Below are 27,091 nucleotides of genomic sequence, written 5' to 3' on the forward strand. Positions count from 1 at the left end.
GTCAGCTGATTTGTGTTCAATGTTTTGTTTTGTTTTCCTCACTTTTTTTTTCTCTGAAATTAAATGGTGGTTGCACGGATATAAAACTTCGTTCTTGTTCTAGATTCTACGACAATTTGACAGCGTAATCGATTAAGAAGGACCTGGATCCATTTTAAAGATCAAATACGCAGGTATGTTTAACACACATAGGTGTTAAATACGTGTTAAATCGTAAACTATAATTGGGTTAAAAGAGACACTTCTTGCTGTCGCTTGTGAAACCAGTTATAGCATAATGGTGCTCAAAATGGGTAATTTGGGGGTCAGCAAAATAATATGAAAAAAGTGTTATATATATTTGTTAAAGTGGATACCTACATAAGACACTCCTTTTCTCATATATATTTTTACAACGTTTGCGGCTTAGAAGCGCATACGTACTTCGGGGCAAAAGTTTTCAAAATATCAACAAATCATTCCTTTTGCAACGTATAAATTTGACTATTGCCTTCCAGAGGATTATTTCTCGTAATATGCAAAACAATGGGAGAATCATCCTGCTTTTGTCTGTTTCTTAGCGGTCATTAAACTCGCGAGACGCAAGATCAGTCAGAAAAGTCATTAAATATTGTGCCCAAATCACTAACTTCGCAAGTTTGGCAAAAAATTACTGCATGTGCTTTTGTAAACTACTCTCTGTTCACAGCTATGTTGTTAGTGGGAGCAATGCACATCAGCAAGCCACGATGGATAGATTAATTTATTCAGTCATTCATCTTCTGTTCTGTTTATCCTCACGAGGGTCGCGGGCAGTGCTGGAGCCAATCCCATATTGAATTTAATTCAACTGAATTTGGTTAAATTGCTTTCTGTTCAACAGGTCATATATTATATTCCTATATAATGTAACGTTCAAAAATCAAATAATTCCTTGAAACAAATTTGGACCCAACAAATTTGAGAAAATCTGACCTAGCGGACACAGGGACTGTCCGACTTCGTACCTATCGCCACGATTAGGCTAATTAGGCCTTATTACTAAATTATACAATTATATTATACAGAGATTAATTTTACAGTGCGCATGACTCATCATAACAATTCAAGGGCGAAAGCTTTGATAGCGGAACAAAAATAAATGTTACTAGTGTTTCTACACGGACGTACTTCCGCATTGGGCCACGCATGTGTTGATAAGCGCCGTGATTCCCCTGCAGTTTTTAAGGTCGCAAATAGGCAACATGTCTTCATCGGAGGTCGTCTTGGGTTTTCTGGACGACGCAGAGCCTTGGAGGCTTCGCTCCCCGCAGTTCCCCAGTAAAGTCGGTGGCAAACCGGCGTGGCTTTGCCAGCGAGGCCCGCCCTCGCTCTCCCGGCTGGAGTGCGAGACATGCCGCCTGCCGATGGCCTTTCTGCTGCAGGTTAGTAACCCAGAGGCGGCGGCCAAGTGCGTTTAAGTCGCCGGTGGGGAATTTTTTGTATTCAAATTTCTCATCCGATTGTAATGTTTTAAACCATCCATCCATCCATCCATTTTCTGAGCCGCTTCTCCTCACTAGGGTCGCGGGCGTGCTGGAGCCTATCCCAGCTGTCATCGGGCAGGAGGCGGGGTACACCCTGAACTGGTTGCCAGCCAATCGCAGGGCACATAGGAACAAACAACCATTCGCACTCACAGTCATGCCTACGGGCAATTTAGAGTCTCCAATTCATGCATGTTTTTGGGATGTGGGAGGAAACCGGAGTGCCCGGAGAAAACCCACGCAGGCACGGGGAGAACATGCAAACTCCACACAGGCGGGGCCGGGGATTGAACCCGGGTCCTCAGAACTGTGAGGCTGACGCTCTAACCAGTCGGTCACCGTGCCGCTATGTTTTAAACCAAAACTGCCAATATGAGTATGATGTGTTGTTTGTAAAGCGACTCATGCTGAAGATGGCAACATTTTTGTCACATTTAGCTTCGAACAATGTTTAAAGAAAAACTATGAATCTTTATAAATCACCTTTTTTGCACATTTAAAACAAATATTTGTCATCTTTAATAGTTAAATTAAAATAAATGTGGCACATAAATGTTAAATCTAATGTTAAATATTTGGGTACTTTTGTTTATCAGCAGTTCGGATGTGCATATTAGCTGTTTTGCTATTCACCGAAACATTTACATATTCAACATTTAAATATAGAGTCAATATCTGTATTTAACATTTGTTAACATTTACATGTATAATTTTAATATGTTTCACATTTAGATTTAACATTCATATTTAGATATGTATTTAACATTTAGATATCTGCCATTTTTGATTTAACATTAGTTGTAACATTTAATATTTGCATTGAGCTGTTTAAAGTGACAAATCTTGTTGCACATGTGCAAAGAAGTGACTCCATAATTCACAACAATTTTTTTTAATACGTTGAAGCTAAATGTGAGAACATTTTATTTTCAGCATGAGTCGCTTACAAACTGCACCCCATATATGAGGGATTCACTCGACTATTACTTTGCAGTTGAAATGATGTCACTCTATTCCTCAGGTGTACGCTCCAATCTCCGGCCAGGACAGAAGTTTCCACAGAACCCTCTTTGTGTTTTGTTGTAGAACGCCAGAGTGCTACACTCACAATGACAGCCGCTGTGTGAAAGGTACGTGAACGCGATAGTGAGGCTACATTTATGATCACCTCCCAGAGCAACAACTACAATATGTTCTCTTCATGTGTAGTTTTCAGAAGTCAACTGCCTCGGAGGAATGAGTTTTATTCGTATAAGCCACCACCAGGTTTGTGAATTGTCATTGCAAAGTCAATTGTGTGTTTAGACAGTTTTTAAACTGGCTTTGGAATATTGTATTGTATTATTAATCGCCGTCTGATAGAAATGTTTTGACAAATTGTTATTTGAAACACATTTTCTTTGTCAGAATATACCTTATTTCCACAAAAAAATGGTTGAGGGCAGTTATTTCCATTTATGGCAATGTCCAATATCGTGCAGTCCTATGCCTTATCCCAATTGGCTAGGCCACATTATTGTTCTTATTTCCCTCAGAGGGTTGTTATGACTATGAAAGCCATATCAATGTATAATAATCACCACATCATCATACGTAGACACAATTGCCGCTGCACTGCATTGGTATTATGAATATTTTAACACCCAAGTGAATTTGAAATCAGCAATATTTGTAAAAAGCAGAGAAAATTGCAATTTTGGTACCGATTTTCTGTCAAAATGAAAAGAACAAATCCATTTTGCAAGAAAGACGCACCTTATTTGCTTTCGGGGGCCACTAAAAATAATGGACCAGGCCGGATCTGGCCCCCGGCCTTGAGCTTGACGTGTTTATTAGAGGGACAGCTACTATTTGAGGAAATACGGTAATCATCTGTGTTATCCCTCCTCCTCTTTTGCCCATCTACAGAAGATGAACCTCCGAGAGACTTGGACCCAGACCAGCACGTGCTGCCCGTGTCTGGAGTTAAATTGTGTTGGGTGTGCGGTTGCCCTGGCAACAAAGCCTGCTCTCGCTGCCACACCGTCAGGTATTGTGGCAAGCACCACCAGACGCTTCACTGGAAGCACGCGCACAAGAAGGAGTGCGGGGGTCGAAAAGAAATGGAGGCCTCCCCGTTTCTCTTCCCGGAGTTTGAGCTTATAACTGACCCAGAAGAAGAGGAGGATACTTGCAAGGGTGGTGAAGAAAATGATGAGACGTTCGTCGCTGAGACCAGTGCAGACTGTCCCTCCTTAGCAGAAAGTAAACACTACAAAAGTCTGATCATTCTAAGTTTGTAGCAATACTTTAAAAATTTGCTATATATGTAGTCACTGTTCGGTTTTGTTGTGAAGTGTAGCGCAGTGTTTCCTAACCTTTTTTGAGCCAAGGCACATATTTTACATTAGAAAATGTGGATACACAGGTTGATTATATACCCGCTCCCATCTAGTGGAAGAGCATTCAATGGACTCGACGCAAGCAGCTATTCCGCGTTTGGGGTATTGAGGCCGGGTAACATTCGGTTGCCAGGGCAAACGCATAGCGATAACATAGAAAACATGAAGAAACTCAAAACCGAGTTGACACTGAACATAGTGGCACACAGCAGTATTGGCTGGAGGATCTCCGTCTTGATGAAATTTCGACCTTGAAAAGTACTAACACCGAAATATTGAATACACCTATTACACAGCCCAATGTTAACACACATAGAGAATGAGAATATTTTCTGTTTCCGGTGGTTTGGCAGTAGCTTGAAACAAACAGACAGTGGAAACTGGTACACCTCATCACCTTTCCACCGGAAATCCTTACCGGTAATGTTTTGTTGTGCATATGGGTCATTGTTCTACCTGTCACTATATAACAGTGGCATAGATAGTTGCCAAGAAAGTAGGTCGTTTTACTATTGACCATATATCATTTTGTATTATTTTTTGTTGACAGAAAATACTTAGTAAAGTGCGATTTTCCCCAAATACTGTAGATAACAATTTCAAGAATGTTTTTAAGCTTTTTTTTTTTAAACAAACTGTTAATGCTATACAGTAGTCACAGCTAAGTCATATTCCACTCATTGGCTTGTTTTGTTTGTGTTACGGACTAATTTGTAATGCACTGTACCACCACCTACAGCGGCGGTTCCCAGCTTTTTATTGAGCCAAGGCAACTATTTTATGTTAGAAAAATGTCATGCCACACCTCCAAACAAAAATATCACAAAGCATATACAGTATACTGAAATAATGATCTTGTCTCTATTTGCTTTGTAATGTGCTTAGTGTGAAATATGGGCCTGTTGAACACAAAGCTATTATTTAGTTGTATGAATTACAATGTGGGTACACCAGTTAATTAGACCTTCTGCCATTTAGTGGAAGAGCATTTCATTGTTCTGCCTGTCAATATCAATCCATCCATTCTCTTAGCCACGTATCCTCACTTTGGCATAAATGGATGTGACCTACAGGACTGGAATGTCACACTTATGACCTTAGCTGAGGACATTCCAATTCCAATTCATGATCAGGTGATTTGTTTTTATTTTTTAACTACTGGAATAGCAAAACAAATTGACTAAATTCTGGGCAATCATCTGTTTCCTACGTACTAAGCCCGACTGAATATCATTCTGCTTCTTCAGCCGTAACCACCTTCAGTGATGTAAAAAAATAAAAAAATTAATTTTAATATTCTGAACATTCAAAATGATTTTTTGTTTTTCAATATTTTTTTTTTTTATAAGTGCTTGCAGAAACGGACTTGGAGGAGATGGCTATGCATGAGACCGAGGACAACAAAGTGTTCCAGCGCTTTAAAAAGAAGATTGCACCTGAGCCACAGCAGGTTTAAAGCTCTCTGCAATGACTGCAATTGACGTTAGACAAAGGTCACAGTTTCGTCACCCTTTGCTGTCCGCACAGGTGTTGCGCTACAGTCGAGGTGGCTCTCCCTTGTGGGTTTCTTTGCAGCAAATCCCTTCAGATACAGATATCCCAGCATGCACTTGTGGCGCCAAGAGAAATTTTGAATTTCAGGTTTGTTTTTCTTTAAAGTAAAAAATATTCATTAGCCCCTTCAAATTCCTCACCCTTGGGTTGTCTGCGCTTGTCAAGGTGATGCCCCAGGTGCTGAACAGTCTGCGTGTGGACTCAACAAGTGCCAGTATTGACTGGGGGACTCTGGCTATATACACCTGCTCTCTCAGCTGTAACCATGACGACCAATACTGCCTTGAGTTCATTTGGAAGCAGGACTTCAGCTCAGACCAGCAAAGTCCAATTAATCAACCATAACATCTGATTTGGCGAATGTACATTTTTATGAGACTGCTGCATTATTTTCCCACAACTAAATGTATCTTTTCTATCTACTAGTATAATATAGTATTATACAGGGGATCCTCGACAGTACCGACATGCGCCTCAAAGTAATGAACTGTGTAATAAACTAGTTTGTTTCTTTCTGTTTTTCATTTATTTTATATTTATAACCTAGAAGCTTTTCATATTTACTGTTAATTTTGACTCTACTACAGTGTTAGTGATAGACTGCAGTGTTTCTCAACTGGTGGGTTGGGACCCAATAGTGGCTCACAAATGGGTGGGTCGCAGACAGGAAGCTAAAAATTAAAGATTGTCCTTGGGTTATGACGGTACCGATATACGACTTGCTGTTTTTCATTTGATTATTTTTTTTCGTTCATGGGTTTTCATACAAGTACTGTATTTACTGTAATTCACACATTTCACTGCATTAGTGTAAGTTAGTGGTAGACTGACACATTGCGATATGTAAACATTTGTAGGAGTGGAACTCTTGTTAGCTGAGGACCCCATTTAGAGTGAAATTTGTTGCTTGCCTTTATTTGAAAAATATTTTAACAGGCATGCGTCAGAAAGGTAATAGTACATTTATTCGTTGATTATTATTCTGAGGACCTTCTGTATATCTGACTTGGACATGGCAGTAAGCAAGCAGCATTAGCGCCTTTGTACTGCTGTGAATCAGAATCAGAATCAGAATCAGAATCATCTTTATTTGCCAAGTATGTCCAAAACACACAAGGAATTTGTCTCCGGTAGTTGGAGCCGCTCTAGTACAACAGACAGTCAATTTACAGAACACTTTGGAGACATAAAGACATTGACAAAAAACAACAATTGTGCAAAAAGATGCAGAGTCCTCAGTTCGAATGGCTAATAACGCAATAGTCCGGTGCAATGACCATTGTGCAAAGGGCACTGAGACTTCAAGGAGTGTATGCGGTTTAAAGTGACGAGTACTGCGATAATCTGGGACAATGGTTGTGCAAATGTTACAGATACTCCTCAATCAGTGTGCAAATGGAGCAGATGCTACTCTGGCATGAGTGGCCACTATATGCAAATAGTGCAGCACGGCGAGACAACTACAGTGAGTGCACGAGTAATACATAATACAGAAATGTGACAACGAACTCAAGTCAAAAAATTGCCAGCTTGTTGTAATGGAATTGTAAGTTAGCTGTTCAAGAAGTTGATTGCAAGAGGGAAGAAGCTGTTGGAATGTCTACTAGTTCTAGTTTGCATTGATCGGTAGCGCCTACCTGAGGGAAGGAGCTGGAAGAGCTGGTGACCAGGGTGGGGAGGGTCCGAGAGGATTTTGCACGCCCTTGTCTTAGTTCTGGCAGCGTGCAAGTCCTCAAGGGTGGGTAGGGGGGTACCGACAATCCTTTCAGCAGTTTTGATTGTCCGTTGCAGTCGGAGTTTGTCCTTTTTTGTAGCAGCACCAAACCAGACTGTGATGGAAGAACACAGGACTGATTCGATGACCGCTGTGTAGAACTGTCTCAGCAGCTCCGGTGGCAGGCCATGCTTTCTCAGAAGCCGCAGGAAGTACATCCTCTGCTGGGCCTTTTTGAGGACGGAGTTGATGTTGGTCGCCCACTTCAGGTCCTGGGAGATTGTAATTACACCAGTCTCTCCACTTTCTCAAATGGTTTACAGTGCCTACATTCCGGGTTCGCGATACTGTTTGTACAACTTAAGTTAATGTTTAGTGAAAAGAACAAGACCTTTACTTTACCTGCAATTTCCAGTGAGTGTCAAAGAGAATATGCACATACATCCTAGTTACGATACAGAACTTGACTGGAGCTCATTTGCTTACTGCTCAGGGGAGACCTGCTAACAAAGTTTAAAATCAAATATATATGAAAAATTGCCATCAGATGTGTTCAGTTAAAAAATAAAAAGGAAGTTTTCACAAGAGTCAGTATGTACAGATTTATTGTAATTTACAAATTTCAATAGTACAGTTTTTATTTAAAATGAAGCATTAACATTTTCGAAACATGTTAAGAGCAAATTGACACCATTAACTGCTAACATTTTGAGAGAGGGTGCTCACATGAAGTGTAGGCACACTATTCACGGTATAATATACTGTACGAGTGTTTGAGAGGCTGCCTACCAATCAGTCTTAAAATAGACCAAGAAAGAAATAGGTGATTTTAGACAATACAGGAACAGGCTACCTGAAAAGGTCTCTGTACATCACCTTAACCACCAGATGATCAATCATAAGAATTAATTAATTAAAAAAAATAAAAATAAAAAAAAAACAACAGTTCAACCATTTAAATTGTAACTTGTGGTGGTTGTGGTTAAATAACTATTGATACATAATGAACAATTTTATAGGACTTATCCAAACTATACATCATAACCTGAAACATAAGCATAAAAAGGAGGCAAAGAAATTACTTTACTTTTTACCTTATTACAAAAAGCAATGTATAAAACTATTTAAAACTGCTTGAAGACAAAATAAAAATTACATTTTCTTTCAGACTTATGTACAAGGGTTTGGAAAAATCTTTAAAACTGGTGGATATAAGTGGGGACATCTATAATAAAAACAGTTATTTGGAAATTATCACAGGAACATATTTGGAAATAGAATTATAAAAAAATAAAATAAATAATAAAAGTCACAATCTTGCCCAACCGTACTAACTGCAGTTAACTGGTAGAGGGCCAGGTCAGAAGAATAGTTGAGGAAGAAGGCGCTTGAGGTTCTACGTCGTCTTACGGAAACCTTTTAGGATGGGGTAGATGTTCCCAAATGCTTCGTTGATTTCCTCTCTCACCTTTGCACCTTGACATAAATGCATAAGAAAAAAATTGACAAGAGGAACACTTGAATGTCTACTTAAATGACTGACAAGTCAACAGAGAAACACTTTCACCATCTCTTTCAACTAAATCTCCAGTGGAGTGTGCGACTGTTCAGATTAGCTAGTGTCCTTCTGAAATGAAAGATGACTGCTGAAGAGCAGATCTTACCTGTTAATACGACCTTTCCAGAAACAAAGATGAGCAAGACAATTCTCGGTTTGATCATTCTATAAATCAACCCTGGAAACAGCTCAGGTTCATAGCTGCAAGAAAATAAAACTATTTATTTGAGTAGCAGTTTAATTAAAAAAGGCTCAAAGCAAATCATATTCAGTGATAATAAATGAACAAACACCTCAACTGTTAAGTAGATTTGCCTGTCGGATGATTCAGTGTTGGGAGGCTTTGCTGTTTCATTTTGTCATGTACTTACTATGTTTGACATTAACGTACCTGCTGAACTGTTGATGCGTGAGTACTAAGCCTTCCAGACGAATGGGGAACTTCACGTCACAACTGCCCACCATATTCTGTATCTTGAAGTCCAAAAACTTGGCAGGAAAACCGAGCTTTTGCACCACACGAGCATATTTCCTGGCCGCTAACCGTGACTGCTCCTCACTAGGAATAGAACAGCAGTTTCAGAGACATAACAATGGTAATGACAAAAATGAATGAGATTCAGATGAAGGAATATGAAAAGGTGATTTTTGCATGTCAATAGATAATCTCTTCTAACCTCTTTGCTCCTGTGCAGACCATCTTCCCAGAGCTAAAAATAAGAGCTGTGGTGCGGGGTTCTCGTATTCTCATGATAACTGCAGCAAAACGCTAAAACACAATTTCAACAATGTTGACAAATGTGGTATTATTATACATTTTACTCTACCCCTGGTAATTCCCAACCGGTGTGCCATGAGGGATCAGCAAGTGTGTTTAGGAAATTATCCAATTTCACAAACTTGATCAGATTTTTTTTTTTTTTGCAACAAATAATCAGTTTTTCTACATCTAAGCCAGCGATGTATAGTGACAGGCATAACAATTAGAGGTCACATATTTTGGCTATTTAGATCTCCATAGAGTGACTCTTTATCATGGACTTAGTATAAAAGTGTCAATTTCATTAAAAAAAACACCTTGGTTTTGTCATACTCGTTTCTAGAAAAGGTCCCTCTGACAGCTACTTCTGTTTGACCCAGTTTAGTATCTGCTTTGTCCATATTTGGCTAAGACCCAACCCTCACTTATTGAGACAGCACACGTGTTGTGTTATGTTGGCAGCGCTGGCTTGCGGGCGGAGAGGTAGGTGGAGATCTTTGCTAGTGACGTAGATAAGCTCGAGAAATTTGAATGACCTGATTTCAGGTCTCTCGGTAGAAAAACGTCTGGAACTCAGGAATGCGTGGACGATTTTAATTCATATTTCACGTTTACTGAGGCACCATAGAGCCAATATTACATCCAAAATACGAGAAAAAGTTGGTTTGGTAAAATATGAGACTTAAATGCTCTTCCACTAGACTTGACTCAGTGAGGAATACATCATGGAGGAGATATGGAGGGACAAGACCCAGCGATAAAGTAAAGACAGAGAGGAGCAAAATGGGGCAGGAGATTTGAACTGTTCCATCTGTACGTTACTCGCCATTCGCCAACGGATGAAATAAGGAATGGGAGAAAATTGCAGTTGTTTGTTTACATTCAAATTTGAGGTCCGGCAGCCAATGTGAGTGACATCATACACGCTGTGATCTCGGGATTACAAATTCAGCATCCCGGCACACTCATACTGATCGTTGCACACTTCAATCTTGCTCCTATCTCCCATCAACAAACAGCTTCACCCAACATCTAGACCAGTGGTTCTTAACCTTGTTGGAGGTACGGAACCCCACCAGTTTCATCTGGAGTTCACGGAACCCTTCCTAATTTGAAAAATAAAATATTGTTTATTTCAAATTCAAAACAGGTATACATTTAATTGTCTGTGTAGATTCTCAGTCATCCAGGTGATGCACAAAATGAACCATGCATCAGTTGCACACAAAATCATTGTATTAAAATAATATAAAATATATGTGAATTTCACACAACAACAAAAAAAAAATAATAATAATTATAATTCAATGAAAATTTTTTGTAACTGAATGTGAATTTCCCTTGGTAAGTGCCACCCTCATAACAAGAGGAACGGACTTCATTGTGAAAATTCCCAACAAAATCTGTTTCTTTTCTCTCTGTTATCCTCGAAAAGGGTTCATAGGTAAGAGTAAATTTTTGGGGCTCTTTTTTATTATTGGATGCGCTGTCTGACGCCGCAGCAATGCTACTCAACTCTAGTGTATCGTTGAAATGTTGTTAAATAAAGATCGTTTAAAAAAAGAACAGGGCGGCCGACTGGTTAGAGCGTCAGCCTCACAGTTCTGAGGAGCGGGGTTCAATCCCCGGTCCCGTCTGTGTGGAGTTTGCATGTTCTCCCCGTGCCTGCGTGGGTTTCCTCCCACATCCCAGAAACATGCATTAATTGGGGACTCTAAATTGCCCGTAGGTGTGAATGTGAGTACGAATGTTGATTGTTTGTATGTACCCTGCGATTGGCTGGCAACCAGTTCAGGGTGTACCCCGCCTCCTGCCCGATGATAGCTGGGATAGGCTGCAGCACGCCCGCGACCCTAGTGAGGAGAAGCGGCTCAGAAAATGGATGGATGGATGGATGGATAAAAAAAGAACAAAGCATTTCAACTCAAGCCGCAGCGCCGCAATGGTAAACACCCACCTTGACGCAGCGTTGCGTTTTGAATGGCATGAATACAGCATTCAAAATGCAGTGTAAAAAGACTTCTACGGATAAATGCAAGCACGCACTCACGATGTGTGTCGAGTCCTCCGTTGAACTCCAGCGACTGCCTAACCGAACTCCTGGGGTTCGATCGAACCCAGGTTAAGAACCATTGATCTCGACTATGCAAAAAAAACAACCTCTGGACCTCCTGTATGCCAATTGGTAACATGAAGGGAACTCTTTTTGTGTAGTTTAATTAGAAAATAATATTATGTATTTATTGTTTTACTTTAATCATTATTTTATTAATTCAGATTTATGTTTTATGTTCAAGCTTATTTACAGCACTGTGTCACAGCTGCAGTTAAGTGCTCTATAAGAAAAGCCGAGTAGAAGGCGGATGGATACCCGTGTATCCACCTGTTGCAATCCATGCAACAGAATAATAGCTTTGTGTTCAACTAAACACTGGGTTGGGAAGCACTACTCTACAGTAATCTTGAAACTAGATTTACCTTTGGGTTGTATTCTGCATTCCTGGCTCGCAATGCAATGGTCTTCAAATCCAGTTTACAGCCTAGATTTACAGTTGACACGATATTTCTGACGACGACGAGAGAGAAAATGGTTGGAGCTTAAAGAGCAGACAGATAATAGTTGGTCTTAGTTTTTGTTATGTTTATGTAATGTTAGTGATGTTCATATATTTAACTCATTCACAACTGAAATTAGATATTTCCAACATGCATACATGAAATTATGATGCGTCCCTCAATTCTTTCTCTTAATTTTGATACATACTGTAGCTGTGGAACTATTCCGGAGCTCTCAGAGGCTGGCGTGGCTGGTGTGATGGGGGTCATGGGGGTCAGTGGGGTGTTGTAGAGTGGGGTGTTCCCTGGCAGTGCTGTGGTAGTTGAACCTGTGACTGCCTGGGAATGGAAGAGTTGAGGAGTCTGCCCCGACGTTCCTGGAAGGCCTGGAAAACAGTTTCTCCTATCAGCATTATGAACATCTCTTAACACAAGTACAAACAAATATTTGTATTCTTCGTGTTCATTGTCTGCTTAACTAAAGAAATGCACATCTTTAAGGGGATGATCAAAATGATCACATGTACCTGCATTTGCCTGCTGTGCTTGTTGCGCCTGTTGTTGCTGTCGCTGCTGTTCCTCCAGTATAGACAAACTGTTTGTGTTCTGAACAGGTTGAGGTGTCAGGCCTGAACCATATGGCATCATGGGACTGAAGATTGGCATTCCTGGTGTCATGGCACCCTACAAAAAAATTAATAAAAACCATTTAGGCTGAATGGACTTAAGGTTATGCTAAAGACAACAAATCATAATGTTTGGAGCATAAACTGTCTGTCAATGAGGTGAAATTTGTAAATCCTGTAATCTGCCAATACAGCCATTAATCTGGGCACGTTTTCGAGGACAAGGCAAGTATTCCAGTTATCAACCAGACTCATCATTATTACATTACCACAAGCTAATGGGATCCAGTAAAGGAGTTGAATAAAAAAATCTCCATTAACAAAGATAACGCTCACTTCTCAGTTTATCAGTATTCAGTTAAGAATAACTTTATTATTGTGGTTCTAATTTGCAGTGGCTGCTGCACTGATATGCAATATAACACTGGCATGGAAACAGGAATTAAGAATATTCACAGGGGTTTTCAAGTGAAATCCTACACAGTGATGGAAAATTAATGGAATTACTTTACCCGGGCTAGTAAAGTTAGCACATGGGTCAGCAAATGTATAGTATGTGTTAGCAATATTGCTAACACATACTGTATATATGTGTGGGAGGAGAAATTCATAAGTCAGTGTGTCATAATAAAGCTTTTGAGAAAATATCTTTTCAGGTGAAATTGTGTGGGTGTTACCTGAGGGGAGGCCAGCCCCTGAAAGGCTGGTATGCTGTTGTTCTGATCCATCGCCTTAACTAATCACCCGAGCGAGCAGAAATACACACACCAGCTTGGTAGCTTGTGTGGCAAATGCTCAACGGTTGCGTGTCCAGTGCCTTGCAAGCAGGAGAAACTTTTCTGGGTGAAATAGGCGTATGTCCTCTTGGCTCTTCTCTGTGACAGTTAAACCCTGCATGAAAATGTTTGATAAGAACCGTTTACAAACAGTGGTGGTAAGTAACAAAGTGCAAATTCTTCATTTCTTTAGGTATGCCGCGTAGCACTTTTTCTCAGACAGATATTAGTATGAGTATTCACTCGAGTACTCACCGATCAGTACTTTTGATGTATGAAATTTCAATAAACACGATGACAGACATTTGTGAACAAGAACACCTCTCTTTGTTTCTGACATGTTGTTATGAATCCAACGATCATTCCTGGCAGGACGCACCCCCCTGCACTATGATTGGCTGCTGTATCCCGGTAGAACATGCCCTACTGCTTCCAGACGGGAAAAGAAGTATGTGACTTATGTATGGCGGCGTTAATATTAAACCCACTAACCCTCACCCATCCTAATCCTAGTGATACATGTTTGGGATGCTCATCTCGTTACATCTGCATAGCCTGCCTTTCCCGCAAATGCAGGAACCAACAGTTTTGCAGCAGGGCGTGTCTTGCCAGGAACGCACACGTGGGATTCCTAATAACGCTTTTCTGACACACATGTTGATTCGCCAAAGTCTCAAACCACCGCAGTTTAGCGCTGACTACTGGCAAGGAGGACTTACTCGATGTCAGATTTTTTTTGCTGCAAAAGTTGGTGGATTGGTATCGGCACTCTTCACGAGTACCCAATACATTTAATAATATTGACCAGATATGGTAGTCCCTTTAGTCTACTGTACTAATGTACATATTTTACATTTATTTGAGGATTTATTTTTCTGATGTCTTTTTACTTTAACTCCCAGTGCTTGAAAATAGATATCTATACTTCCTACTCCTTATTTTGTCAAAATGGGCTAATTACTTTTTTAAACTGGGTGGATGATTACACAATGTTTAAGAAAGGCATAACGAGGTAAAAAATTTCCATCTGAAAAAAAACATACAGTTGGAGTTGGTATAATTTGCTAATTACGGGAACACATTTTTAATAGATAAGACGACACTAGCTAGCTTTTTTAACTTTGTTGTTTTAGTACATTTCAGTCTTTCCTTTACTTCGGTAAGCAGTTGATTCAGTAAATCTACTTTTACCACTTTTTCATACACGGACCGGTACTTTTATTCAAGCACAGAGTGCTGTACTTTTGCTACCTGTGATAACAACACGTAAACGTTACAGCGGCGCCCCCCAAAAAAGTACTGACTTGTGAAAGCTTGCTACCAACAGAATTTGGCATCGAACGCTCGGAATTATTTTAATTACATTTACTTTTCCGTCGTTTTGGTAGAAGCAACCACAAAAAAGAAGACGCAAACACAGTATGCCAAATATGAACATACACTATATATGTGTGTGTGCTGACACCGGTCAGGTGGCGGTAGCTAACCGCCGAGATACTGTTAGCAACATGCGCTAACACGACTCACTACAACAAACGTACTCCAGCCACAACCCACAGAAAAACAAACACGAGCCCTAATATAAGCGTGAGAGTGCACCAAATGTACCACTGCCAACTTACACGGAGAGCGACAAGCAAACGTAGTGTCTTCAGCTTGCAGTTTGTGCCATTCCCATAGATATGTATGTTAACTCCTGCACGGCTGCAATTTCCGGAAGAGGAAACTTTATCTTCCGGTGTCATAGGTCGCGGCAGAAAGACTCAAGATGGCGTCGCTGAGTGACAAATCAGTTTGGGACGAAGTGGAAGATGGGATCGGTGAAGAAGTTTTAAAAATGTCTACGGAGGAGATAGTTCAGCGAACTCGACTCCTCGACAGCGAGATAAAGATCATGAAGAGTGAGGTTCTGAGGGTGACCCACGAACTTCAAGCCATGAAGGATAAAATCAAGGAAAACACGGAGAAGATAAAGGTGAACAAAACCCTGCCGTATCTCGTGTCGAACGTGATTGAGCTGCTCGATGTGGACCCCAACGACCAAGAGGAAGACGGGGCAAATGTGGACCTGGACTCCCAGAGGAAGGGAAAATGCGCCGTCATCAAGACCTCCACCCGGCAGACTTACTTCCTGCCGGTGATCGGGCTGGTGGACGCCGAGAAGCTGAAGCCCGGAGACCTGGTGGGTGTCAACAAAGACTCCTACTTGATCCTAGAGACCTTACCCACCGAGTATGACTCCCGAGTCAAGGCGATGGAGGTTGACGAGCGCCCCACAGAGCAATACAGCGACATCGGAGGGCTGGACAAGCAGATCCAAGAGCTGGTGGAGGCAATCGTGTTGCCCATGAACCACAAGGAAAAGTTTGAAAACCTGGGCATCCAGCCACCCAAGGGAGTCCTGATGTATGGACCACCGGGAACAGGGAAGACCCTCCTCGCCAGGGCCTGTGCCGCTCAGACGAAAGCTACCTTCCTGAAGTTGGCTGGCCCACAGCTGGTGCAGATGTTCATTGGTGATGGAGCCAAGTTGGTGAGAGATGCCTTCGCCCTGGCCAAAGAGAAAGCCCCATCCATCATCTTCATCGATGAGCTGGATGCCATTGGTACCAAGAGATTTGACAGTGAGAAGGCGGGAGACAGGGAGGTGCAGAGGACCATGCTGGAACTTCTCAATCAGCTGGATGGATTTCAACCCAACATGCAAGTCAAGGTAATGCTTCTCCAAAAAGTAAATCAGGCTGGAACACTTTAAATCTGGGATCACTCACTTTTTTGGAACCGTGAGCTACTTCTTGGTTACTGATTTGTGCAAAGGCAGTTTTGATACACGCTTTAAAATAATTTGCTCAAATTACCTTTAATTGTATGTTATTATTGAAATGAATTCATCAGTGTGACGACACGTATAATGTTAATGAAATCTCACAATAATTATCAGCAGGGATTTAATAAGGTAGGAAACAAATAAATATCAACATGCAACTCTTTGTCTATAAATCTCTCCAAATGTTTACATTTTCAAATGATCACTTCAGGTACTATGTTGGTGGTTGCTTTAAATGCTCGCCTTGTAGCATGGAATACATTTGATCCCATCCATCAGTTTGGAAGAGACACTAGATTTGGAATTTCTTGAGTATTTAGGAAACATGGTGTTCATTCAGAAAGTAACAGAAGGACCTCTTGCACAATCCAAAACAAAAGCTGCATCCAAAATTTAGCCTGGGCAAAAATGTTACAGTAGGGATATATAATATATAAATAGCGGAAAATGCAATTGCCCCCCCTGGAAAAGTTTAGAATTGGCGGCATTAATAGTTTCCACATACTATGATTCCAAAACATCCATCCATTTTCTGAACCACTTCTCCTCACTAGGGTCGCGGGCGTGCTGGAGCCTATCCCAGCTATCATCGGGCAGAAGGCGGGGTACACCCTGAACTGGCTGCCAGCCAATCGCAGGGCACATACAAACAAACAACCATTCGCACTCGCATTCACACCTGCGGGCAATTTGGAGTTGTCAATTAACCTACCACGCATATTTTTGGGATGTGGGAGGAAACCGGAGTGCCCGGAGAAAACCCACACAGGCACGGGGAGAACATGCAAACAATTCCAAAACATTACCCTTATAAATTAATGGCTTTCAGATTCCTCATGACAAGGAAATAAAAAAAAAAAAAAAAAAAAGAACACCATACCAAAAGTAATGCATGGTAGCGGCAGCATCATTATTTGGGGTTGTTTTTTTTTTCAACTGGAACTGGAGGCTGAGTGATGGTAGAAGGAATTATAAACAGTTCAAAATAGCAGTCAGTATTAACACAAAACCTTTAGGCCCCTGATAGAAAACAAAACAATGTCAGGAAAAGCCTGCTAGAACATCTGACATGTATTTGGTGTTAATCAGAGGCACTTTATAGATGGCAGGTGTGTGCTGATTCTGTTTGAATGTGATAATCCTGAACACAGCCGCATCCCCAGTTATGAACGTGCGTACACTTGTGAAACCACAATATCTCAGTTGTGTATTTTCCATCCATCCATTTTCTGGGCCGCTTCTCCTCACTAGGGTCGCAGGCGTGCTGTAGCCTATCCCAGCTATCATCGGGCACAATATCGCAGTTGTGTATTTTATTAATTTTATTTATACTGTAGGTCACATTAATGATGGAGAATCTTTTGAAATTGTCAATTTTTTTTTAATATCACAAAACCCTGACATTTAAACAGGGGTGTGTAGACTTTTTTTTTTATCCACTTTACATGTGAACATTTCGTATACTTCCTTGGCCTAGTTTCTGTACTACTTTCCTATTTAGACAGGCAGTAGTGTACACTGCATCTAAGTATGAAAACACCTCTCAGTATGAATGCCATGTCACCTTTTAGCTAGTTAATAATAGTTATAGAGGGATAATTACATCATCTTGCCCACATTTGCAGGTGATCGCTGCAACCAACAGAGTGGACATCTTGGACCCGGCACTGCTGCGTTCAGGCCGCCTGGACAGGAAGATTGAGTTCCCCATGCCAAATGAGGAGGCCAGAGCACGGATTATGCAGATTCACTCCCGCAAGATGAACGTCAGTCCTGACGTCAACTACGAAGAGCTGGCGCGCTGCACCGACGACTTCAACGGCGCCCAGTGCAAAGCCGTATGCGTGGAGGCGGGCATGATCGCGCTGCGGCGTGGAGCCACAGAGCTGAACCACGAGGATTACATGGAGGGTATCCTGGAGGTACAAGCCAAGAAGAAGGCCAATCTGCAGTACTACGCTTGAGGACACTGTGGGTTCATGTTTGTGAAGTAGTCTTTGATTTGTGAAAATAGTTGTGGCATTCTCTACACTTGTTACAGCAGATTACCATAGAGTTAATAAAAAGACATGAAAACAAAGCATTTTGTTTCTTTTATATTTTCTACAATCTAGTTGTGAAGCAAGTACTGCATTCACAAAATGACTCCATTTGTCAATTATATTGTGTATGATTTAGTTATTACTCTCATCCATCCATTTTCTATATTGCTTATAATGAGGGTCACCCTGGACCGGCCGCTGGCCAATCACAGGGCACATATGGACAAACAACCATTCACACTCAGATTCATACCTAAGGACAATTAATTAGGAGTTTATTCTAACCAAACTTATGTTTTGGGAATGTGGAGTACTTCTAATATTAATGCGCTTTCACTTGTCGCACTTTTCTACCTTCAAGGTACTCAAAGCGCTTTAACAGTCTCCTCATTCAACTCAAGATGCAACGTCAGGAGCAACTGAGGGTTCAGTATCTTGCTCAAGGACACTGGAACATGGTCACCAGGGCCGAGGATCGAACCTATAATCGTTGGGTTGGGAGACGACCACGCTACCACCTGAGCCATGCTGCTCCCGTATCATAAGCGTGGTGAGCACATCCAAACTCCACACAGGAAGGTCGAAACCCGGATTCAAACCCCCAACCGCAGAACAATGAGACGTGCTAACCGCTCGTCTACCGCGGTGCCTAGTTATTACTTGATTGACAAACAAAAAACTGGAATTTACAACTGATATCATCACCCTAATAGCATTGTTGCCCAAGTATTTTTTTTTTTACTTACTGTCACAATATTAATAAAGGTACCATTGTGCTTGCTAAAAATTTTGTTTTTCTTTGTAGATTCTCAGTCATCTGGGTCATGTTAATCTGCAAATGCTGAAGGATTGAGGCAACTGGACTCTTTGTGTTTCTCTGTTTTCTGGAAATGTTCCAAAATGACCTTTGCAATTATGCTAACTATAGACAAAAGAGATTTTACCACACTAAACAATTGTTTGATACAATGTCATCTATTGGGATAGTACAAAAATAGTGAATACCAAAATAATCCCTAGAAAAGATATTAGTTGAGCCCACTCATTGTCCAATTAGTTCATCAGGGCAACAGGAAACACCCACAAGTTAAAAGCCACTTTTACTTGACACTAAAAGTGAATGTTTCCTTTAGTACATACATAAATACAGTTTAACAAAAAAAGATGGAGGCTCCACCACTTAAGGTATTTTAGCATCAAGTCTGCTGTGGCCACACAGTAAACTCATAGTACATGCAGAGCAAAATTTGTACAAGTAAATCACTTTCAAGTTTCAAATTTAAGCAACTTTAATGTTGTTTACTGTATTCTTTAGCATTTTATTTATTTGTTGGAAATGGCTGTAGTTTTGTACTGTTAGTAGTTATTGATATATGCTAAAATATATACTGTTATTGTGTATTAATTCTCACTGCCCATAACAGGTAATAAATTCAATGTATATAATATTCTAATTAAAGTAACTACTCCTCCCCTGTGGCCAACTGATTTCAAATAATCTATACATGGACAAGAAAATAGACTTATACAGAAACAGGTGGGGGAAAAAAACTATGAGAAGCTGCATATTTGAAAATATATATTTATTTATGTTTGTATATCCATTGTCTTCCGCTTATCCGAGGTCGGGTCGCCGGGGCAGCAGCCTCAGCAGGGAAGCCCAGACTTCCCTCTCCCCAGCCACTTCCTCTAGCTCTTCCGAGGGGATCCCGAGGCGTTCCCAGGCAAGCCGAGAGACGTAGTCTCTCCAGCGTGTCCTGGGTCGTCCCCGGGGTCTCCTCCCGGTGGAACGTGCCCGGAACACCTCACCAGGGTGGCGTCCGGGAGGCATCCTAAACAGATGCCCGAGCCACCTCATCTGGCTCCTCTCAATGCGAAGGAGCAGCTGCTCTACTCTGAGACCCTCCCGGATGTCCGAGCTTCTCACCTTATCTCTAAGGGAGAGCCCGGACAGTCTGCGGAGGAAACTCATTTCGGCCGCTTGTATCCGGGATCTTGTTCTTTTGGTCACGACCCACAGCTCGTGACCATAGGTGAGGGTAGGAATGTAGATCGACCGTTAAATTGAGAGGTTTGCCTTTTGGCTTAGCTCCTTCTTCACCACAACAGACCGATACAAAGTCCGCATCACTTTGGACGCTGCACCGATCCGACTGTCGATCTCCCTCACTCGTGAACAAGACCCCAAGATATTAGAACTCCTCCACTTGGGGAAGGATCTCATCCCCGACCTGGAGAGGCCACTCCACCCTTTTGCGACTAAGGACCATGGTCTCAGATTTAGAGGTGCTGATTCTCATCCCAGCCGCTTCAGACTCGGCTGCGAACCGCTCCAGTGAGAGTTGGAGATCACGGCCTGAAGAAGCCAACAGAACCACATCATCTGCAAAAAGCAGAGATGCAATACTGAGGCCACCAAACCGGACCCCCTCTAAGCCTCGGCTGCCTCGTCCATAAAAGTTATGAACAGAATCGGTGACAAAGGGCAGCCTTGGTGGAGTCCAACCCGCACTGGAAACGAGTCCGATTGACTGCCGGCAATGCGTACCAAACTCTGACTCCGGTCGTACAGGGACCGAACAGCCCGTATCAGGTGGTTCGGTACCCCATACTCCCAAAACACCCCCCACAGGACTCCACGAGGGACACGGTCGAACGCCTTCTCCAAGTCCACAAAACACATATAGACTGGTTGGGCAAACTCCCATGCACCCTTGAGGACCCTGCCGAGGGTGAAGAGCTGGTCCACTGTTCCACGGCCAGGACGAAAACCACACTGCTCCTCCTGAATCTGAGATTTGACATCCCAAAGGACCCTCCTCTCCAGCACCCCTGAATAGACCTTACCAGGGAGGTTGAGGAGTGTGATCCCCCTGTAGTTGGAAGACACCCTCCGGTCCCCCTTCTTAAAAAGGGGGACCACCACTCCAGTCACAGCTAAGTCATATTCCACTCATTGGCTTGTTTTGTTTGTGTTACGGACTAATTTGTAATGCACTGTACCACCACCTACAGCGGCGGTTCCCAGCTTTTTATTGAGCCAAGGCAGCTATTTTATGTTAGAAAAATGTCATGCCACACCTCCAAACAAAAATATCACAAAGCATATACAGTATACTGAAATAATGATCTTGTCTGTATTTGCTTTGTAATGTGCTTCGTGTGAAATCTGGGCCTGTTGAACACAAAGCTATTATTTAGTTGTATGAATTACAATGTGGGTACACCTGTCATGGTCTGTGTTTTGGGTTTGGGTTGTGTTTAGTTTTGTTCCATATTTTCCTGTGTTCCATGTTTGTCGTGTGCTCATTAGGTTGTTGTGTCCACCTGTTCTCGTCTATTTTGTGTCGACCAATCAGCTCTCTCCAGCCAGTCGTGTCTTGTCCAGGTGTTCCTCGTTGTCTCGTCAATTTGTTTGTATTTAGTTCCCTGGGTTCTTTCAGTCCTTGTCGGTTCATTGTCGTTGTCACATGTCTTGCCATGTCATAGTCGCCAGTTGTTTTTGTCATAGTCGCCTGTTGTTTTATCATTGCGATTAAATATTATTATTTTGAGATTCCCGCACTCCTGCCTTGCCTCCCTGCAATTGGGTCCACCATGTTCTTGCCTTGCGTTCCTCGCCGTCGCCCTAACCATGTTCATGACAACACCAGTTAATTAGACCTTCTGCCATTTAATGGAAGAGCATTTCATTGTTCTGCCTGTCAATATCAATCCATCCATTCTCTTAGCCACGTATCCTCACTTTGGCATAAATGGATGTGACCTACAGGACTGGAATGTCACACTTATGACCTTAGCTGAGGACATTCCAATTCCAATTCATGATCAGGTGATTTTTTTTATTTTTTAACTACCGGAATAGCAAAACAAGTTGACTAAATTCTGGGCAATCATCTGTTTCCTACGTACTAAGCCCGACTGAATATCATTCTGCTTCTTCAGCCGTAACCACCTTCAGTGATGTAAAAAATACTTTTTTTTCTTTTAATATTCTGAACATTCAAAATGATTTTTTGTTTTTCAATATTTTTTTTTTATAAGTGCTTGCAGAAACGGACTTGGAGGAGATGGCTATGCATGAGACCGAGGACAACAAAGTGTTCCAGCGCTTTAAAAAGAAGATTGCACCTGAGCCACAGCAGGTTTAAAGCTCTCTGCAATGACTGCAATTGACGTTAGACAAAGGTCACAGTTTCGTCACCCTTTGCTGTCCGCACAGGTGTTGCGCTACAGTCGAGGTGGCTCTCCCTTGTGGGTTTCTTTGCAGCAAATCCCTTCAGATACAGATATCCCAGCATGCACTTGTGGCGCCAAGAGAAATTTTGAATTTCAGGTTTGTTTTTCTTTAAAGTAAAAAATATTCATTAGCCCCTTCAAATTTCTCACCCTTGGGTTGTCTGCGCTTGTCAAGGTGATGCCCCAGGTGCTGAACAGTCTGTGTGTGGACTCAACAAGTGCCAGTATTGACTGGGGGACTCTGGCTATATACACCTGCTCTCTCAGCTGTAACCATGACGACCAATACTGCCTTGAGTTCATTTGGAAGCAGGACTTCAGCTCAGACCAGCAAAGTCCAATTAATCAACCATAACATCTGATTTGGCGAATGTACATTTTTATGAGACTAGTGCATTATTTTCCCACAACTAAATGTATCTTTTCTATCTACTAGTATAATATAGTATTATACAGGGGATCCTCGACAGTACCGACATGCGCCTCAAAGTAATGAACTGTGTAATAAACTAGTTTGTTTCTTGCTGTTTTTCATTTATTTTATATTTATAACCTAGAAGCTTTTCATATTTACTGTTAATTTTGACTCTACTACAGTGTTAGTGATAGACTGCAGTGTTTCTCAACTGGTGGGTTGGGACCCAATAGTGGCTCACAAATGGGTGGGTCGCAGACAGGAAGCTAAAAATTAAAGATTGTCCTTGGGTTATGACGGTACCGATATACGACTTGCTGTTTTTCATTTGATTATTTTTTTTCGTTCATGGGTTTTCATACAAGTACTGTATTTACTGTAATTCACACATTTCACTGCATTAGTGTAAGTTAGTGGTAGACTGACACATTGCGATATGTAAACATTTGTAGGAGTGGAACTCTTGTTAGCTGAGGACCCCATTTAGAGTGAAATTTGTTGCTTGCCTTTATTTGAAAAATATTTTAACAGGCATGCGTCAGAAAGGTAATAGTACATTTATTCATTGATTATTATTCTGAGGACCTTCTGTATATCTGACTTGGACATGGCAGTAAGCAAGCAGCATTAGCGCCTTTGTACTGTGTCAGATTTCGCTTATCCGCAGGACTAATCGGGAGAAATGTCCTGACCGACTCTCCGTTTAAAGGGTCAAACTCCCCCCTTTTTCCTTTACCGACACCAACGCCGTAAGAGCAAGGAGACGAGGAGCTGTTAAGCCGGTGTCGAAATGAATTCGCCTAGGTGTGCTAACTGCCTTTAGTTTTACGGAGCCAATCCGGTCTGCCTTCACTTATCACCCCTTGATGAGTAACCGCACCGAGTGAAAGGGTAATATTGTGAATACTCTGTTTTTACGGCAGCTTCATTTCTTAAAAATCGATTGCAATTGTTAAAGACCTAGTAAATTTAACAGTCCTTGTTAGGACCGTAAGGATTTGTTTTGTTGTTAAGCCGAAGTAATATAAATGAGTTACTTTTTGGGATGGTGTTACGATCCGGTATTATTGGTATCATCGACGTTCAATCACTTATAAGAGGTTGAGTGATAAAAATGAGATAACTTCTCATTATAAGAATGACAAAGATAGAATAGAATTAAAGCAAGGTATTTATTTCAGTGATTACTTAAGGTTAAAATGATAATATGACAGAAAGGGTTTATAATATAAAAAATCAATAATAATAATAATAACAAAAAATGGAAAGAAATAGAAGTAGTTAAAAAATAATATATCATAAAACAAGTATTGCCTTTTGAGTGAGCCTTAAGGAGTGATCAAGTCCTACGGAGCCGTAATGCCAATTAATAATAAGATAATTTGGAATATAAGAAACCCTGGACAGCTGACTATCTCTCTTCCCTTATCCACGCAATATCAATAGCAGTTCTATTAGTTACCTTATTATAATAATATTTTAGTCTTACCCAATTAAAGAGGAAAATTCAAAGATGAATTCCTCCTGCCAGCTTGTCATTGATCATTGCAAGGAAAAAAGAGTGTCTGTCTCCTAATCCTCGAGACAAATTAAGGAGCAGCCCCGTACATTGGCGTGTGAGGCCTTTATAACCTTGGTTTTTCCAGGAACTCCCTTTTTCTAAAAATAATCCTTTGCTACAACCCAAGTGGGAAGCACCTGTTTTTCCCTCAAAATGGTGCCAGCGTTGTCCTGACCTGACCTCTTATTTTTACTCTCAGCGTGTCCTTATTTTGACCTGAGTGGGAAGCACCTGTTTTTCCCTCAAAGTGGCATCAGCGTTATCCTGACCTGACCTCTTATTTGCTCACTCAAATAGGCTTCTTTTTGGTAAATACATCCACTTCCAAGCATATTACATATGTCTTGACTCCAACCAATACATTTCATCTCATCATGTTACTTTCTAAGCAATTCAGCAGTACATGAGTATATTTTAAATGTTAAATAAATGTATATACTTCCATGTGAATTCAATTCTCTCATGCATTCAACAGGTTCGTCCTTCTTAAGTGATAAATCATGTGTTATTTCGTCTGCGAGAGACAATTCCACACAGGTTACAGTTCTTACACAAAAGCTGTTTCAAAGCATTTTCCCTTTAGTATTTCAAAAGTAAGAATAGTATATAACAGCCTATCCAGGCCTGATGTACTTTTTATCAATGATTCCTAATTGTACATCCAAGTTTATAACATCAAAGAGAACATCAAAATCATCTCAAGGATATAAAATCAAACAATGGTTATAAGTGGTTGACTTCAGTATGTGTTTGTTTACCATAATACGGGGTTTAATAGGATTAGGACATTTAACTTCTTTGCTTGAACTGGCGACTCATAATTCTACTTTGGTTTGGCGACCTCTGGAGGTTAAACCAGGGATTGCAAACTGGGGCTGACACCTATTCATGATCTCAATTTGGTTTGGCGACCTCTGGAGGTTAAACCAGGGATTGTAAACTGGGGCTGACACCTATTTATGATCTCAATTTGGTTTGGCGACCCCTGGTGGTTAAACTCGGAATTGCAAACTGGGGCTAAGCTCAATCATGAACCCAGCTCCATAAGCCAATTACTATCTTCGTTCCATTACATCCATCGCTTCATGTGGCTCGGCCGCCCACTTGACACCCCCTCCTTGAGCTGAGACCCAGCCCCATTATGAACTGGGCCCCGGGCGCATGGAAGCTCTGAACGCGTTGACAATAGTAGTCCATTCGGGAATGCCACTCGCCACCCCCACATGCGGCACTGGATCAGAAAAGTCAGGGTTCACCACCACATCCATCAGCAGTTCCAACACGTCATCAGGTGTTACTGGCGTAGCCGGACGAGGAGGTGTAGTTTCAGGCAGTCCCTGTGGGACGGGTGGAGAGGTCGGGGTCCAGCTGTCATATGTCTCCTCCTCCTCCTCATCTTCATCCACATCTATCACCTCCCCCGGAGACGGTGGACGTACAGCCGATGCGACACTTTTGACCGCTGGCGCTCATCGGGCGGCTCTGGGCTCGGGGGCCTCAGGCCTATGTACCCGGTCCGAACGATGGTCAGCAGTGGCGGTGGTGGAACGACGCCGACCTTCTCTTGGCCCTGTCAAGGGGCTGGCCGCTATGCAGGAGCCACCCCTCATATGGAAGGTGAACCGGTGGCTCCCGTCAGCTAGGCGCCAAGCCATGCGAAGCAATGGATAGACTCGAACCAGGGGATGACCATCCTGGGCAAGAATTTCGAGGGGTGCCGTAGGTACACCCAAAACTGAATGTGTCATAATACCCTTAGTCGCCAGATCAGCAAAGGGTGTCCACAGCCAGTCGTCATTGAGGAAGCCTTGTTCACGCGCCTCATCTGTCAGGTAGAGTCCATCAGGTACAAGCCAGATCTCTTTCTTTGAACTAACTGGTGAAGGGAAGCAGCAGTGTCCAAGAAAGGAGCCACCCATGATCCACGCGGATCGAAGGGAGGTATTCCCACAAAGGACACACCGCGGGGTAATTATATTCTGTAAACAAACACATAGTCAACACAAAATCATCAACTGCAGGGGATCCTAGGCATCGGCCTGGTCCCTCACAGAGTCTCTCACAAAAGTAACCTGACCCGGAGGTCGGTAAACAGCCGTGTTGTTCCTATCAAGAGAGCGCACAGTCAAACTGCGAGGCAGTGAGGGGGATGTCACTCGCCAAGCAGCAGAGTTCCGAGGTGGGAGGGTGAAGAAGGCGGAATATGTGAAGAACCAGGCAATCAGCACTAATTGGTCAATCAAGCGGATCCAAATAAGAAGGGAAATAATACCCCAAATGGTTCCCCATACTATTAATTTAGTCAAGCGCCAAATCCATACCTTCTTACTTTTATTCTTCTGAAGACTAATGACTAGGTTCATTACGTATAAGGCCATGGCTATTGCAAGTACACCCTCCAACACCACCGCTCCGTAAATTATTTCAAAGGCTTTCATTGAAGTTACGTCTAAGACTATCCATCCTACTAACAAAAATGTCTTTACAATGCCTTTGGGTGTTTTATAATCAATCACTATTCAGCCATGCATATACACAACAAACATGCCGAGTCCTAGAGTATAAGTGCAATACACA

At 41.8% G+C, this 27,091-nt stretch overlaps 3 protein-coding genes across 5 annotated transcripts; 2 read left to right on the forward strand and 1 right to left on the reverse strand.

The window, feature by feature from the left end:
• Positions 1-43: 43 nt before the first annotated feature.
• Positions 44-5,955, forward strand: pdcd2 (programmed cell death 2). 2 transcript variants are annotated; one of them, XM_061765973.1, is made up of 8 exons: positions 44-173; positions 1,200-1,403; positions 2,527-2,635; positions 2,715-2,771; positions 3,414-3,749; positions 5,236-5,336; positions 5,414-5,527; positions 5,606-5,955. In XM_061765973.1, the coding sequence occupies exons 2-8, from the start codon at positions 1,224-1,226 to the stop codon at positions 5,783-5,785; spliced, it is 1,077 nt and encodes a 358-aa protein (XP_061621957.1). In that variant the 5' UTR covers positions 44-173; positions 1,200-1,223; the 3' UTR covers positions 5,786-5,955. The 2 variants fall into 2 exon arrangements, with proteins under 2 accessions (XP_061621957.1, XP_061621955.1); XM_061765971.1 differs by lacking the exon at positions 44-173 and having other exon boundaries at positions 1,124-1,403.
• Positions 5,956-7,742: 1,787 nt separating this feature from the next.
• On the reverse strand, positions 7,743-15,192 carry tbp (TATA box binding protein). The gene is made up of 9 exons (XM_061765984.1): positions 15,053-15,192; positions 13,332-13,545; positions 12,556-12,712; positions 12,237-12,414; positions 11,951-12,038; positions 9,390-9,481; positions 9,104-9,271; positions 8,819-8,913; positions 7,743-8,630 (listed from the first exon to the last, which is right to left on the reverse strand). The coding sequence occupies exons 2-9, from the start codon at positions 13,380-13,382 to the stop codon at positions 8,551-8,553; spliced, it is 909 nt and encodes a 302-aa protein (XP_061621968.1). The 5' UTR covers positions 13,383-13,545; positions 15,053-15,192; the 3' UTR covers positions 7,743-8,550.
• Positions 15,193-15,198: 6 nt separating this feature from the next.
• LOC133474351 (26S proteasome regulatory subunit 6A-B) lies at positions 15,199-21,853 on the forward strand. 2 transcript variants are annotated; one of them, XM_061765970.1, is made up of 3 exons: positions 15,199-16,143; positions 17,883-18,228; positions 18,661-21,853. In XM_061765970.1, the coding sequence occupies exons 1-2, from the start codon at positions 15,199-15,201 to the stop codon at positions 18,219-18,221; spliced, it is 1,284 nt and encodes a 427-aa protein (XP_061621954.1). In that variant the 3' UTR covers positions 18,222-18,228; positions 18,661-21,853. The 2 variants fall into 2 exon arrangements, with proteins under 2 accessions (XP_061621954.1, XP_061621953.1); XM_061765969.1 differs by lacking the exon at positions 18,661-21,853 and having other exon boundaries at positions 17,883-18,337.
• Positions 21,854-27,091: the final 5,238 nt, after the last annotated feature.

Source organism: Phyllopteryx taeniolatus, chromosome 2, assembly GCF_024500385.1.
Source record: "Phyllopteryx taeniolatus isolate TA_2022b chromosome 2, UOR_Ptae_1.2, whole genome shotgun sequence".
Classification (NCBI taxonomy): domain Eukaryota; kingdom Metazoa; phylum Chordata; class Actinopteri; order Syngnathiformes; family Syngnathidae; genus Phyllopteryx; species Phyllopteryx taeniolatus.